General features: G+C 45.8%; 1 protein-coding gene across 3 annotated transcripts in view; it reads left to right on the top strand.

Annotated features, from left to right (window-relative positions):
- ATP2A3 (ATPase sarcoplasmic/endoplasmic reticulum Ca2+ transporting 3) overlaps positions 1-13,538 on the top strand; it is a 101,567-nt gene that overhangs the window by 25,506 nt on the left and 62,523 nt on the right. For all 3 annotated transcript variants that reach the window (XM_006029152.3, XM_025210616.1, XM_025210615.1), the window contains 3 exons: positions 5,881-5,961; positions 9,625-9,710; positions 11,915-12,379. In XM_006029152.3, the coding sequence (XP_006029214.1) occupies positions 5,881-5,961; positions 9,625-9,710; positions 11,915-12,379 (632 nt within the window). The remainder of the gene's footprint in view (positions 1-5,880; positions 5,962-9,624; positions 9,711-11,914; positions 12,380-13,538) is intronic.

The raw sequence follows: 13,538 nt of genomic DNA, 5'->3' as shown, positions 1-13,538 counted from the left end.
CCCATGGTCCCCGCCCCCTTCCTCCAGCGCCCCCGACCCCTTAACTCTCTGGCACCGGAGCCCCGGTGCTGAAATATTTGGCCTGGCCAGCCGCGTGTTTCAGCATCAGGGTGAGGGCCAACCATAGAGATGCTCTGGCAGCCAGAACATCTCCATGGAGGACCCAGCCTCCATTTGCCTCGGGGCATGGACCGTGCCCTGCCCCGCCCTGCTTTTTTAAACGTCGGGTTTTTGGTTTTGTTTTTTTAGACCCCTGGAAATCCAGAGGCTTAACTTTCTCCCTGTGCTGTAAATTTGCAGCGCGGGGAACATTTTTTTTGTTCCTGCACTTGCCTGTTGCGCTGCCTCCAAGGGGTTTGAGGTGGGGCAAGAGGCATGTGCGCGCTCATGTGGATACGCCCTCAGAGTGCAAGGCTGCTGTATAAGCACTGTGTGCATTAGGAGGAATGGTGCAGATTTACCGCTTGTCTTTTGTTTGGCCTTTATAATGCCTTGGGAGCCATTGGCTGGTCTGAAATACCATGTGATCTGTTCCTATTGTAGCTCTCATTTCCAGGGTGGTCAAAATACCATTAGGAGACCTGATCTCATGTTAATTTGGAGACGCAAATTAACTCTAAATGTAGGTGTGCCTTTTTTTCCCCCTTTTAAATGAAATATCTAAACACACATGCAGAAAAGTTTGCAGTGTGGTATAGATGTACCTGAGCTAGCTTCAAACTAGCTATCTTGTATGTTAATAGCAGTCTAGCTATGAGAAATATGAAGCTTGGAGTGGCTAATTTACCCATCTTCTATGACAAGTGTTGATGTACCCACATAAAGGTGAATTTGCACTGAGTTTCTCTGTGCCTCGATCTCTGCATCTTCCCCGTATGGTAAGATCATGGCTGTAGTGCAGATGTATTCATTGGAGTTTGCAACGCCACAAAAAAGCCAATACACACAGACAGCTGAAAAGCCCCCTTCTTCATCCCTTGAATACCATTTGCAGAGTTCTCTGTTCTTTTTTCTAGGTTTGCTGTCTAGCATGAGTCATATGTCCTCTTTATGCCTCACTTTTACCATGTATAAAATAGGAATAATATTCTCCTTACAAGGCTGTTGCACTTCAAAAAATTCAAGGTTTCTCAAGTGTGCAAATAGTCTCAGATTCTAGAAGATTACAGAATATATTTAACTTCCAAGATGGCTCAGTTCATTCATGATTTTGTAGATTCCACATAAAGAATCCTGCAGCCCTTTGTAGACCTGTAGCAGTGTTCTGCCCCGGGGTGACCATGACAACCCTGGAGCTCTTTCAGCCTTTGTCAAGCTTTGCTTCTTCGGGCAATTTTCCCTTCTACTCGCCTGCCACGACTTGTTGTAAGTATGTCTTTATAAGACTGGAGTGTGCCTCGGGGCTCCTCAAGCAAGATCTCCCACTTATGAACTCAGCCATTGCTGCTCCCTGCCTCAAGGGCTAATTAGACAGGCTCAGTTTTCCCTAGTACCCACACCTATGCCTCACAGATGTCACACATACTAATCAAATCATAACCTCCCCTATGAGCTCCCAGCTGTGGTCCTTAAACCAGCCCCTCACTGAGCTATGGGCACTCTGGCGCCCTCAGTCTCTGACTGTGGCCCTCCTGACCCTTGGTCCTTCTCCTTAGACTCTGCCCACTTGCCTGAAGGCTGCCTACCTACAGACATACTTGGTGTGAGCCAGAGTCACTCATTGGCCTGCTCAGGAGCTGCTGCCCTGTCAGCTACCTGGATGAGACCTGCCTACCTACTTTAGCCCTGGGCTTGTACATGCCTCAAGCCCAGCCCCCTTCACTCAGGGGTCTTCCCTGATTGCTGCTTTAGCTGTTTCTAGAGCAGGGGTGGGCAAAGTCCAGCCCACAGCCAGGATCAGACCCACAGCAGACTTAATTTCCAGCAGCTCCTTCTGGCTGTCACTGCCAGACCCAGACCCTCTGTGCCACACCCACCACTGGGATGGGACCCACAGGCAGGATGGGCAGCCAGGTGGCTGGGAAGGGGCTGTGACCAGGAGAGAGATTGGGTGGGGGGGGACCAGGCCAGGGCCGGGGCAGTGCCATGATCTGTCTGCATGCTCCTGCGATAAGTGCGGGTTCTGCAGGCAGGGGCATGCAGGGAGCAGGCCATGACTCTGCTGCGGCCCTGCGCTGTCACCACCCCGAGGTCCTGGCCCTGGAGCAGCTCCCCGCACAGCTCCTGCTTGGCCAGTCTTCATGGAGACTGGCCAGGAGCCACATAGACAGGGGCTGCCAGCAAATGGAGTCCACTCACTGGCCAGATGTGCCATTTTGCCCATCCCTATTTTAGAACCGTCCCCTCGTAGAGTGACAGGTGCGCTAAGCGCTCTGTCACAAGACCATAAATAATAAGTGAAATATTTGACAGGAATTAAATGACCCGGATTGGAACGGAATGCTCTGCAAAGGGAATCGGAAGGGGGGGAGGCTTTACGGGGCTCTGTATGCAAGAGCTTTTTCTGTGGCGTTCTGTATCCAGTTTCTGCATCTGCATAATAAATTTGTGAAAGTTTCTCAATAGTCATGGAGCAAGTATGTGACAGACCGGGATAGAACCTGGGCTTCCTGTAGCCAATTCCAGTGCCTTAACTGCATGGCCATCCTTCCTGCCCCTGCACCTTTGAGCATCAGTGTGGAGCCAGCCAGTATTTAGCTCTGTGTCTTGGGACGGGCCACACAATTCAGTTCCCTGGCTCTGTCTTGGTACTTTGTTGTTAAGAGCTTTCTTGAAAGGTTAAACAAGTGGCATTTGTTTTCCTGCTTGGATATTCGTGTTGATTACATTTCAGTGTTTCCCACCTGTGCCTCCAAACTTATGGAAATGGCACATTTCAGTTAGCCAGCAATTTTAAAAAAATGCTTTCAGCCTACAGCCATCTCATGCTCATCTGTTCTTGTCCTCTTTGTGGACTTGCTGGTGGAAATATGATGCAATTCTTTGCATGCTCATCCAGTTTTGCGTTATTTATCTTCCAGTTGCACTTCATCTGGGAAAATATATATCAAAATAATGCGCAGAGGATAAAGGAGATAATCACAGGACAGCGCCTTAGCTGGTGCAAGTTGGGGCAACTCCACAGAGCAGTTACACCAACAAATGTCAGCCGGTGATCTGGCCTGATGTTCATATAAATTGTTAATGAGCAGGTCTGTGATATCAGTGGATCGGTTGTATCCAATTTTAATGGGTCAATATATTATTGATCATAAGAGTGTGGCTACATGAACAAGTTAGGTAGGGTGTGAACTTACAGCACATTGGATACCCTCTGGTAATGCCTGTGCTTTCACCTGAGAGGCATGCTCACTGTGAGATAAGAGCATGCATGCAGGCGCTTGCTACAGAATAGCCAGCACGTGCTAAATTCACACTCTTGTGATAATTAGTGCAGGTAGCTGGACCCTAGGCAGAATTGGGGGTTGCTTCTACCTTCTCTGGGTAGGCAGGCTGAAGGGAAGAGGACACTGGGACATGTGCTGTGAATGAGGTTTCCTCTTTCAAGGCCCCGTTCACTGAAGCTGGTTTTCTGTGGATGTTCCTTTTGGAAAAACAAGTTCATGCAGTTTTTTCAGCTCCACAAAGCTCCCTTTCTGTGTTGGCAAAGTGACCCTAAGGGGATGGGCTAGCCAAGAAGCAATCTGGAAAAGGGAGACTTATGCCTAGCTTGAAAAGAGTAAAGTGCAGCTGCTGTAGGCCAAGCAGCCCAAACAGTTTTCCATAAAGGGAAAATGTCTTGGCCAGTGCTGCCCAGTTAGACTCTTGGCCTATGCGGTCTGGCTGACTCTGTGGGGTTTTAGGAGACTGCTGACTCGAGCAATCAGAAGTTGTTAAACTACTCGGTGCTGAAAGTGAGCAACAGCTCCATTCAAATCATCTGTTATTACCTATTCTCCATCAGCTTATGACCATTGTTCCTCGTCACCCCAGGTGGTGCTGGGGAGAAAAGGCTCTGCCTATTTGCTGTTGATCCCCCCTGATGAGCTTGTATCCAGCCACCAGGTCCCCCCTCAGCCTCCTCTTGCTGAGGCTGAACAGGTTCAGGTCCCTCAGTCTCTCCTCATAGGGCCTGTCCTGCTGCCTCTCACCAACCGGGTGGCCCTCCTCTGAACCCTCTCCAGGCTGGCCACATCCCTTTTGAAGTGCGGCACCCAGTACTGGATGCAGTACTCCAACTGCAGCCTGACCAATGTCGCATAGAGGGGGAGTATCGTCTCTCTGGACCAGCTTGAAATGCACCTTTGGATGCATGACAAGGTCTGGCTGGCCTTGCTGGCTGCGGTCTGGCATTGGCGGCTCATGTTCATCTTGGAGTCAATAATGACTCCAAGATCCCTTTCCGCCTCTGTGCTTTCCAGAAAGGAACTCCCCAGCCTGTGTGTGTGCTGTGGATTCCTTCTCCCAAGGTGCAGCACCCTGCATTTGTCTACGTTGAACCCCATCCTATTCTCGTCTGCCCACTTTTGTAGTCTGTCTAAATCTAGTTGCAGCCTCTCTCTCCCTTCAAGTGTGCCCACCTCGCCCCACATCTTGGTGTCATCAGCAAATGTGGACAGTGTGCTTTCTACCCCCTCGTCCAAGTCGCTGATGAAGATGTTAAACAGTGCGGGCCCAAGGACCGAGCCCTGGGGGAACCCCACTGCTCACATCTCGCCAGGTTGAGTACGACCCATCCACCACTACTCTCTGGGTGCGCCCCATCAGCCAATTTTTTACCCATCCAACTGTGCAGGCATCAGTGCCACAGTCGCTTAATTTATTGATGAGGATGGGGTGGGAGACAGTGTCAAAGGCCTTCTTGAAGTCCAGAAAGACTATGTCCACGGTGACACCATCATCCAAGGATTTAGTTACTTGGTCATAAAAGTATGGGCAGATTCAGTCTATGGCTGAATCTCCGAATCTCTCTGAATTGATTCAGAGGCTTTCAATTTTGATTTGGAGAGAGAAATGGGTCTCCCGATTCTGTTTGGATTTGGAGATTCGGCCGCCGAATCAGGCCAAGTCTCCTCTGAATTGAATCGGCTACCAAAGCTTTGCACAGCTGTAGTGTGCAGTGATTTGTGGGGGGGAGGAGGAGAATGCATGGGAGAGTACAGCTCTTATCCCTCCCCCTGCAATCGGTTGACGCTCTGAAATGTGAACCCAGATTACCTCAATGAAATTGTGCTATCTGCAGTTGATCATAATCTATAATATTTGTTGATGCCATGGTTTTTATTGCTCTTACCTCCTTGCAATAGTGAATTCTATTGGCTTGGGCTAAGTTTGTTGGTATCTTCACACTCTTTGAGCTGAGGAGGTGATGTCATCCCTGAGGTGGGGAGGAAGGTGGTGCATGTGAGCAACTGGGTGCTTTTCTGGTATAATACATGGAGGATGGATGGGTGGGAGATTAGAAGACAAAGACAATCATAGAATCGTAGAAAATTAGGGTTGAAAGGGATCTCGGGAGAGTACTTAGTGCAGGGGCGGGCAGAGTCCAGGCCAGATTCTTGTTAGATCTTAATAGATTTTATTCTTGTCACTTAGAAAATTTATATTGTTTCACAGATCCCTCATCCTTTTTATGTAAGAGTATCAGAGCACTTTGTATTATAAAGATGCACCTGCACAGATGCTCTTAAGTACATGTATCGGTAGGAGTCGGAGCCAGAGCCACAGCAGCCTCCTGCCCTAGGCCAGTACTCAAATCCAAGATGAATTCTTTGTTTTCCCCCTCTGCATGTTGCATTGGGGGTAGGAAAACTCTTGCTGGATTTGTAGCCTCTCCCTTGCTGTTGGCCTGATCAGTCACAGACCACCTGTATTTAACCTTTTGTTCTTTTCTTCTTGTAGTTGGTGACAAGGTGCCAGCCGACATCCGGATCATTGAGATCAGATCCACAACGTTACGGGTCGATCAGTCCATTCTCACAGGTACAGACCATGATTTGGGGGGGCGGGGAGGACATGCAGGTGTTGTGAGTGTGGTAGTCTCTTGGGACTGCTGTTATTGGAATTAGTTCTGCCTCTGGAATAGCACAGGGAGGGGTGACTGGCATATGCTTGGGGCAATAAGAATATTTGTGCTCATAAACCTGAATAATAATTTCTAAGTAACGCTACCAGCTTGGCAAAAGTTGGATTTTGATTGTTACCCCACCTTATGCCATTTCCATAACTGTTGTGAGGTGGTTGGTGCCAAACTTCTTCTATCACTTCCCAAGCATTTACCTTGCTAGACCTGAAACTGGTTGGTTGGTATTACTGTCCCCATTTTACAGGTGAAGTTTAAACAGAGGGATGAAGGATAGGATATTCAAATGTGTTCACCATTGGTCTAACTCTGCTTCCATTGAATACTGAGTTTTTTCACTGACTTCAGTGCACGCAGTTAGCAAAAAAAACTTCAAAATCGCTTTGCATTTCATTTACTGTATTTACCTGAATCCAAGACAACGTCCCAGTGATTAGATTCTTGACTTCCCAAGCATTTACCTTGAGTTCCCTATCAGTGCTTCCCAAGCATTTCTTCAGTTTTATCATGATAGATTTGTCACCTCCTTGAAGAGTGCTGCATCCACCTCCTCTGCCTGATTTGGTGACCTATGATAAGTCCTCACCATTATATCAGTGCTGCATCTTTCACTTTTCATCTTCATCCAAATGCATTCTGCTCTGCTAACTCCTCCTGAACCAGGGAACAAGTGTGTGCATTTTTGACATGCAGAGCATTACTACCACTTCTCTCAAATGATCTATCCCCTATTCCAGGGGTTCTCAAACTGTGAGTTGTGACCCCGCCGGGGGATCGTGAGCAACTTAAAAGGGGGCCGCAAACTTCCCAGGGGGTACGTGTAGTGGCTGCGCTGAGTGGTGGATGGTGGCAGCAGCTGCTGCATGAGAGTTCCCTGTGCCCTGCCGCCGCCATCCAGCACTTGAGTTGCGGTATCACAAAGTTTGAGGACCCCTGCCCTATTCAATACTCTCCCTAGCATCCAACATTTAGAGATGCCAAAGAAGGCATCTCCAACTGTTCTGTTCAATAGTCATTAAAAGATTTATCATCTGGCTATGCTAACTTCCTCCAGCAATTCCTGTGGCAATGATTTCCGCGAGTTAACTACCCACTGCATAAAAAAGTACTTTCTTTTGTTAGTTTTAAACCTGTGACCTACTAATTTCAGCAGGTATCCCCTTTTTCTAGTATTCTGCGACTTGGCGAACACCTGTTCACTTGATCCACACCCTTCATGATTTTATACACCTCTGTCATATACCCCCTCAGCCGCCTTCTTTCCAAACTGAAGGGTTATTAGCCTTTTCAGTCTCTTCTGATATGGCAGCTCCTCCAGGCCCTTGATCATTTTGGTTGGCCTTCTCTGTACTTTTCTAATTCTACTACATCCTTTGAGAGGTGTGGACCAGAACTGTGCACAGTGTTCAAGATGTGGGTGCACCATAGATTTGTGTAAAATCACATTGTTCTCAGTGTTGTTTTCAATTCCCTTCTTAAGGATGCCTGAGATGATGTTGGCATTTTGTTTGCTGCTGCTCACTGAGCTGACATTTTTAGAGAACTATCTACAACAGCTTCAAGATCTTTCCCGAGTTGTAACTGCCAGCTTTGTACACACATACGAACTCAGCATTGTGTGCATTTTGCTTAAAAGGGAAATTAATGGCAGGACTGGGATTAAACTCAGCAAGTTCTGACTCCCCAGTCTTATGCTCGGACTCCCAAACCACTGTTGACTCTCAGTAGTAATTGCAAAGAATCGCAGGGAGAGATTTCTATAGCTCCAGCCCTAGATTTAGTGATGGTTTCCAATCAAACTAAAATACAGGCACATTGGCTGCCTTCTGAACCTTGCCTTGAAACTAAATGTTTCTTGATTTCAATCTGTATCTTTTTGTGTAGCTGCTAAAGAGTTAATCATTTCAGATGTGTGCTTTCACTGGAATCGGATATCATTGAGCGAGAGGAAAAAACTTTAATTTTTTAAAGTGGAGTAAAGAAGCATTTAAAATGTGCATATTAGCATTAAGCATCTTGTATCCCTGCTATCAGGGGAAATGGCAATTACCCTTGCTTTTCTGCTCAGAAGGTGGATCACTTTGGAAGGGAGGGGAGGGGCAGGGAGAGCTTCCAAATTTCAACTCCTTCATGTGGTTTTTAAAATTCATTAGCGGGGAGATGGCAAAAGAAGAGGGAAAAACAGTCAGAGGAATGTTGAATCCTATAGGGACATGAGCCCGGTCTCTTTTGAAACGTGACTTAATACTAATTGAGTTTTCTTCTCTGAGGGCAAGAGGAGATAAAGCAGGAGAACAAATGAGCAGAGTAAGAAATGAAGGACTCAGGAGAAAGGAGTCTTGCTTCCTTCTTTGCTATGTTCCACCAGGGATTCCTCCTCTTTTAGAAGCAGCAAATTGGTTTTGGGAGAGGGGGTGTGACTTTGACTCATTTTGTGACTTTGAGAAGTTGAAGTGCATCTTCAGATCTCAATGTTAATATCCTGATGAAAGAGGGGCTTTTCTTCAACTCATGGAAGCCAAAAAGCTTCTTGTGGGGCTGGCTTTTTATTCTTTGTGCAGTGTGTTGCATAATGGAGGCTTGACCCATGCTTGGAGGTCCTAGGTGTTGTTGTAATGTAGACAAGGAATAATTAAGTAGCCATTTTCTTTGACTGTGTAGGATAGTTCCCTATCAGATGCAAAAGAAGAGTTTAGGAATTAAGAACATTTTAATTTCAGAAGTCCATTTTTATTCTTCCACAATATCAAAATAGCAAGGCAGAGGGCATTTTCCTTGCACATCATAGCTATTAGAAATACTTCATTAGTGTTGCACAGCAAACCAGTACTGGTTTTTGAGGGAGCTTTGTACACTACAAAACAAGCCCGTACCATTAAATGCTAATCCTCTTCCTTCTCTCAATTAGAAATGCACTGGCTGAGTTTTACCTGAGCCCCTCTTCAACTTTTGGTACCAGCTCCTCTGTAGAAGGTTTCATTGGTAGTTTGACAGGGGTTAAAACTACCGGGATCTATTGAATCCCTCCTGCTGTGTCCTTCAGGATAAATTAAATTAAAAACTGTCAGGATATATTAAGGTTCCTCCTGCTTAAGGACTCAGCCCAGTGTGGTGGTAGTCTCTGAAACAAATAACGGGTCATTTAGAGGTGGCGTTGGCTTGCCATTGCTGCTTGTAGCGGGCAGCAACTAGGTGGAGAGTATCCAGACCTTGAATTTGCCTAACTTAACCTCCTGGCTTGGAATTGTGGCCAAACCTGAGCAGAACTAGATGTTAGCTTCAGTGATTTCCTAGCTCTGGTAATCTCCACGTATTTAAGATAGTCATTCTCCCATACCTATTACCTCCTAAATGAAACAGATGACTGCACCAGCTGCAACATTTCACTGATGAATATCAAAAGAAAAAGAACTCATGGTGAAAATCTATTTTCAGGGCTCTCTCTTGTCACCAACTGAAGCTTCAGATCCACTGTAATAAATACTATTGGAGAAACTCAGTCTCTATAGACAGCTCAATAAGAAACTGCAAATGGTTTTATCTCCTCCGTTTTGTCTCGGCAGGTGAATCTGTGTCTGTGATTAAGCACACGGACCCCATCCCTGACCCCAGGGCTGTCAATCAAGACAAGAAGAACATGCTTTTTTCTGTAAGTCTCGTCATATCTGTTACCACCTTTCATGCATCTTGTACCAAGAGCCCCATGTAAAATGGGCTTTTGGGCAGGATGGCAGTGTACGAGTTTGAACAGAAAATTGGAAAGGGTTCTTACTTTTCAGTGACAGATACAAGCAGTTTCAGGTGGGACTTTTTTTTTTCATTAGCAAGTCTTCAGTGCTGGCTTATCTCTGCTCAGACTTGTCTGGAAGGGTTTAGGGACAGCAAATCCTTCATCTCAATGTCCTTTCCAACTTCATGATTCTGCACTACCATTAAGGCCAATAGAAGTACGATGCCAGCGGGAACAGTTAGGCCAGCAATGAGCGCTTCTGAAAAATGCCACCCCTCCCATTTATGTATTATCAGAATCAGGCCGGTCACCTGCTTACATAGACCCAAACATTTCTGGCCAAGCGATCTGATATAGAGACCCTCTGAAGTCATAACTGCATAGCAGTTTTAAAATGGACCTCCTGGTCTTGTATCTTACTGAGCTCACCACATAGCAAAGTTGAAGGGCCCTCTGGCCTTTGAGAGAGATTTGTACCCCTGTGCTTCCCTTCATTTAAAAAAGCATTTCATTATGTTTGAGAAGAAAATAATACTGCCAGCCTGACCTTCATTTGCCTTCTGCTTTCATTTGCCATGGGCTATGGCAGGATCAGTGAATTCAGTGGATTGGAGGCATGGAACAGGTGAGACATTTCAACCCCACCCTTCCCAAACCATTGTAACCTGGTGAAAGGGTGTTCTGCTAAGGCTTAATCACTGGTGTGGTTGTCACTTTACCATGTGTGGCTAAAATTTTCAAATGAGCTGGTCTGAGGGAGTTAAAAATCCAGCTCCCATTGAATTTCAGAAGGATTTCAGTCCTTAAGTCTCTGAAGGTCCTTTGAAAATCCAGCTTGCACGTTTATGGCTCTTTCATTTCACATGGTATGAGAGACATTTGTAATTAAACATGCACATCTCACAGGTTCTGGTTCTCTTGCTCATACCACTCTCAGTAAGTAATTCTGTTGAAGTGAGTGCAGTTAGGATGGTGTGAAATGTTTTCTACCAAGACATGAGAGCCTCTCTTGCTCCTTTGAATAGCTTCAATGTCAAGTTCAGCAGAGCTCTGGTGACTGACTTGCATTGCTTTAGTGGGGGAGTTTTTAAGATCCAAGTGGAAACATGAAAATTGATCCAGCTCAAACCGCTTCCAAGAGGAAAAGTAGAGATGCAGTCAAGTTTGCAAGTTTAGCATTTGGATTTTAAGTGAGCCAGATTCAATGGTGTTGGGATTTTGTCTTCTTGCTGCATCTTAAAGATTAATGATGGTTTTAAAATCAGATTTATGCTTACATTTTGAACATTTGCCAAACTGGGAGGGGGTGGAATTTAGGCCCAAGTCCTTCTCTAATCAAAACTTAGTCAAAGCAATTTTTGAAGGAATACATATTGTAGACAACATATATAGACTGTCATTATAATTGTATCTATGTTGAAGGATACTAATATAAGATGTTACACTGCAACAGCCTCATAACTGAATGACTCTGCAGTGATGGAAGTGTAACAGAACTGCTGCTATTTTAACTCTTTTTCATTGAGGGGGCAAATTTAGAGTAATTTAGCAAACAAAAAGTCTTCTGAAGAGCAGTTTCCCCTCTTTCTATAGCATTAAAAACCGTACATCTATACTCTGAGCATTTGGGGAGACGTGAAGTCAGAGATCCTATATTGAGTGTTTTTCTTTTCGTTTGGAATTAACTTCAACTTTTCGATGCATTCAGTAGGGGTAAGGAGAGTATGCATTACATACTGAGATGCTTCTGACCCCGAAAAGCCCCAAGCCACATGTTTTGAGAACCACAAATTTCAATTTTTGGTGTCAAGCTTGGAAAGATTCTGGCAGGATAAGTAGGATATCGCCAAAGGCGGAGAGACCAGTTGGTAGAAACAAAAACAAAAAAGCCCCACCAAGGTGTTGTAGAAAATAGGAGTCATCAAGTCAAAGCTTGTGAAAGAAGTTAAACACTGAATCAGTGACAGGTACCAGGAAACAGTCCAGGAGACCCGATTCCTAATCTTGTACTCTAACACCAGGCCACACTGAGCTACCCATTTCCTGTTGGAGGCTAAGCGATTTGAATGTTTGTATATTCTGAGCATGAACATGAATCTCCCCCACCTCTTCCCCTTTTCCAGGGTACCAACATTGCAGCTGGCAAGGCTGTTGGGGTCGTCATTGCTACTGGGGTATACACAGAAATTGGCAAGATCAGGAATCAGATGGTTGCAACTGAGCCAGAGAAGACACCATTGCAACAAAAGCTGGATGAGTTCAGTCAGCAGCTCTCCAAGGTCATATCACTGGTCTGCATAGCCGTCTGGGTCATCAACATCAGCCATTTCAGCGACCCAGTCCATGGCGGTTCTTGGTTCCGGGGTGCTATCTACTATTTCAAGATTGCTGTTGCTTTGGCTGTGGCAGCCATTCCAGAGGGCCTTCCTGCTGTCATCACCACTTGTCTAGCCCTGGGCACACGCCGCATGGCCAAGAAGAACGCTATTGTGAGGAGCCTCCCGTCTGTGGAAACACTGGGCTGCACCTCGGTCATCTGCTCTGATAAGACCGGCACCCTCACCACTAACCAGATGTCCGTCTGCAGGGTGAGTGCTGAGGCCGGGGAGCAGATCAAATGCTCTTTTGTTCCACTGGCATGTGTGCGCGGTGGTTTTGAGGCTGATGCAGAAGGCTAAGAGTTTGGCCCCCAGCTCTGTCATTGGCTTGTTGCGTGACCTCAGGGAAGCCATGTCCCCTCTCTGTGCCTCAGTTTCCCCATCAGTGTAGAGGATGACAGTGTTTTCCTTCCTGCAGACCAAGGCTGAAACTTTGCTTTTCCCTGCCAAACTTTTGCTTTGCTTATTGAGAGCTTTGGGCTGAGCACAGGGAGGCTTTGCTTTATTACAGGTCTCAATCACAATCTGCCTTCTTTTCCACTGGGTGGTGAGAATGTGATGGTTTGGCTTTGGTTTTGGTGTTGTGCTAGGGCTATAATTGAGCAGCTGGCTGCTGCTTGCAGACAAATTTGATAACTGTTTAAACAAGTAGCTTTCAGAAGTTATTTTTAAGGACACTCTTGCTGGGAAGTTTTCCCCTTTGGTGGGAATCTACTTAAAGTTGGGGCTTCTACAAATGCACGTGTCTTGTTTGCAGCCTGTTCTCGCCCACGTGTGTTTACCAAGCTGGGAAAAGCTTATAAACCTAAAAGCTAGGCTTTCTTTCAGAAACCAGACACAAGGAAAAGGGGTTGTGAGTGCAACTCTGGTCCTAATGTATGAGAAGGACTTGCACTGAGAAACCTAGGGTCAAGATGAGATGAATGCAACCCGGCTGGTCAGTGTTTGTTTTGTTTTGTTTTTAAATCCGTGTTTGGTTTTCAGAAAGTTTGTGGTCAGCCGTTCCATGTCATTGTACGTACAGCTGAGTTTGGTATCTAAATATACCTACGTGGAAACTTCATAACATAAATATACCATAAGCACTTATTAGAGGGTAAGCACCATGGGCATCTGAGTGCCTTTGGTATGAAGAACTATTTTCTGGGGAGCATCTTCCATTCTCCTGTCCCATAAGGCTTGGGTATTTTTGGCTGGACAAGAATAAGCTTCTCTGAGAGAGAACAGGCAGTCTACTCTCTCTCTTTTTTTAGCTTCCCTATGATTCTTCATGTCTAAGGAAAGCTTTTGCTTTCTATAGGCATTTGGATTTTATAGGAAAACATTTCTGTGGAAGGAAAAGTAAACCTAGGGCACTTGTACACGTGAC

Source organism: Alligator sinensis, unplaced genomic scaffold (genome assembly GCF_000455745.1).
Source record: "Alligator sinensis unplaced genomic scaffold, ASM45574v1 scaffold419_1, whole genome shotgun sequence".
Taxonomy (NCBI): domain Eukaryota; kingdom Metazoa; phylum Chordata; order Crocodylia; family Alligatoridae; genus Alligator; species Alligator sinensis.
This window is presented reverse-complemented; position numbering and strand designations above follow the sequence as displayed.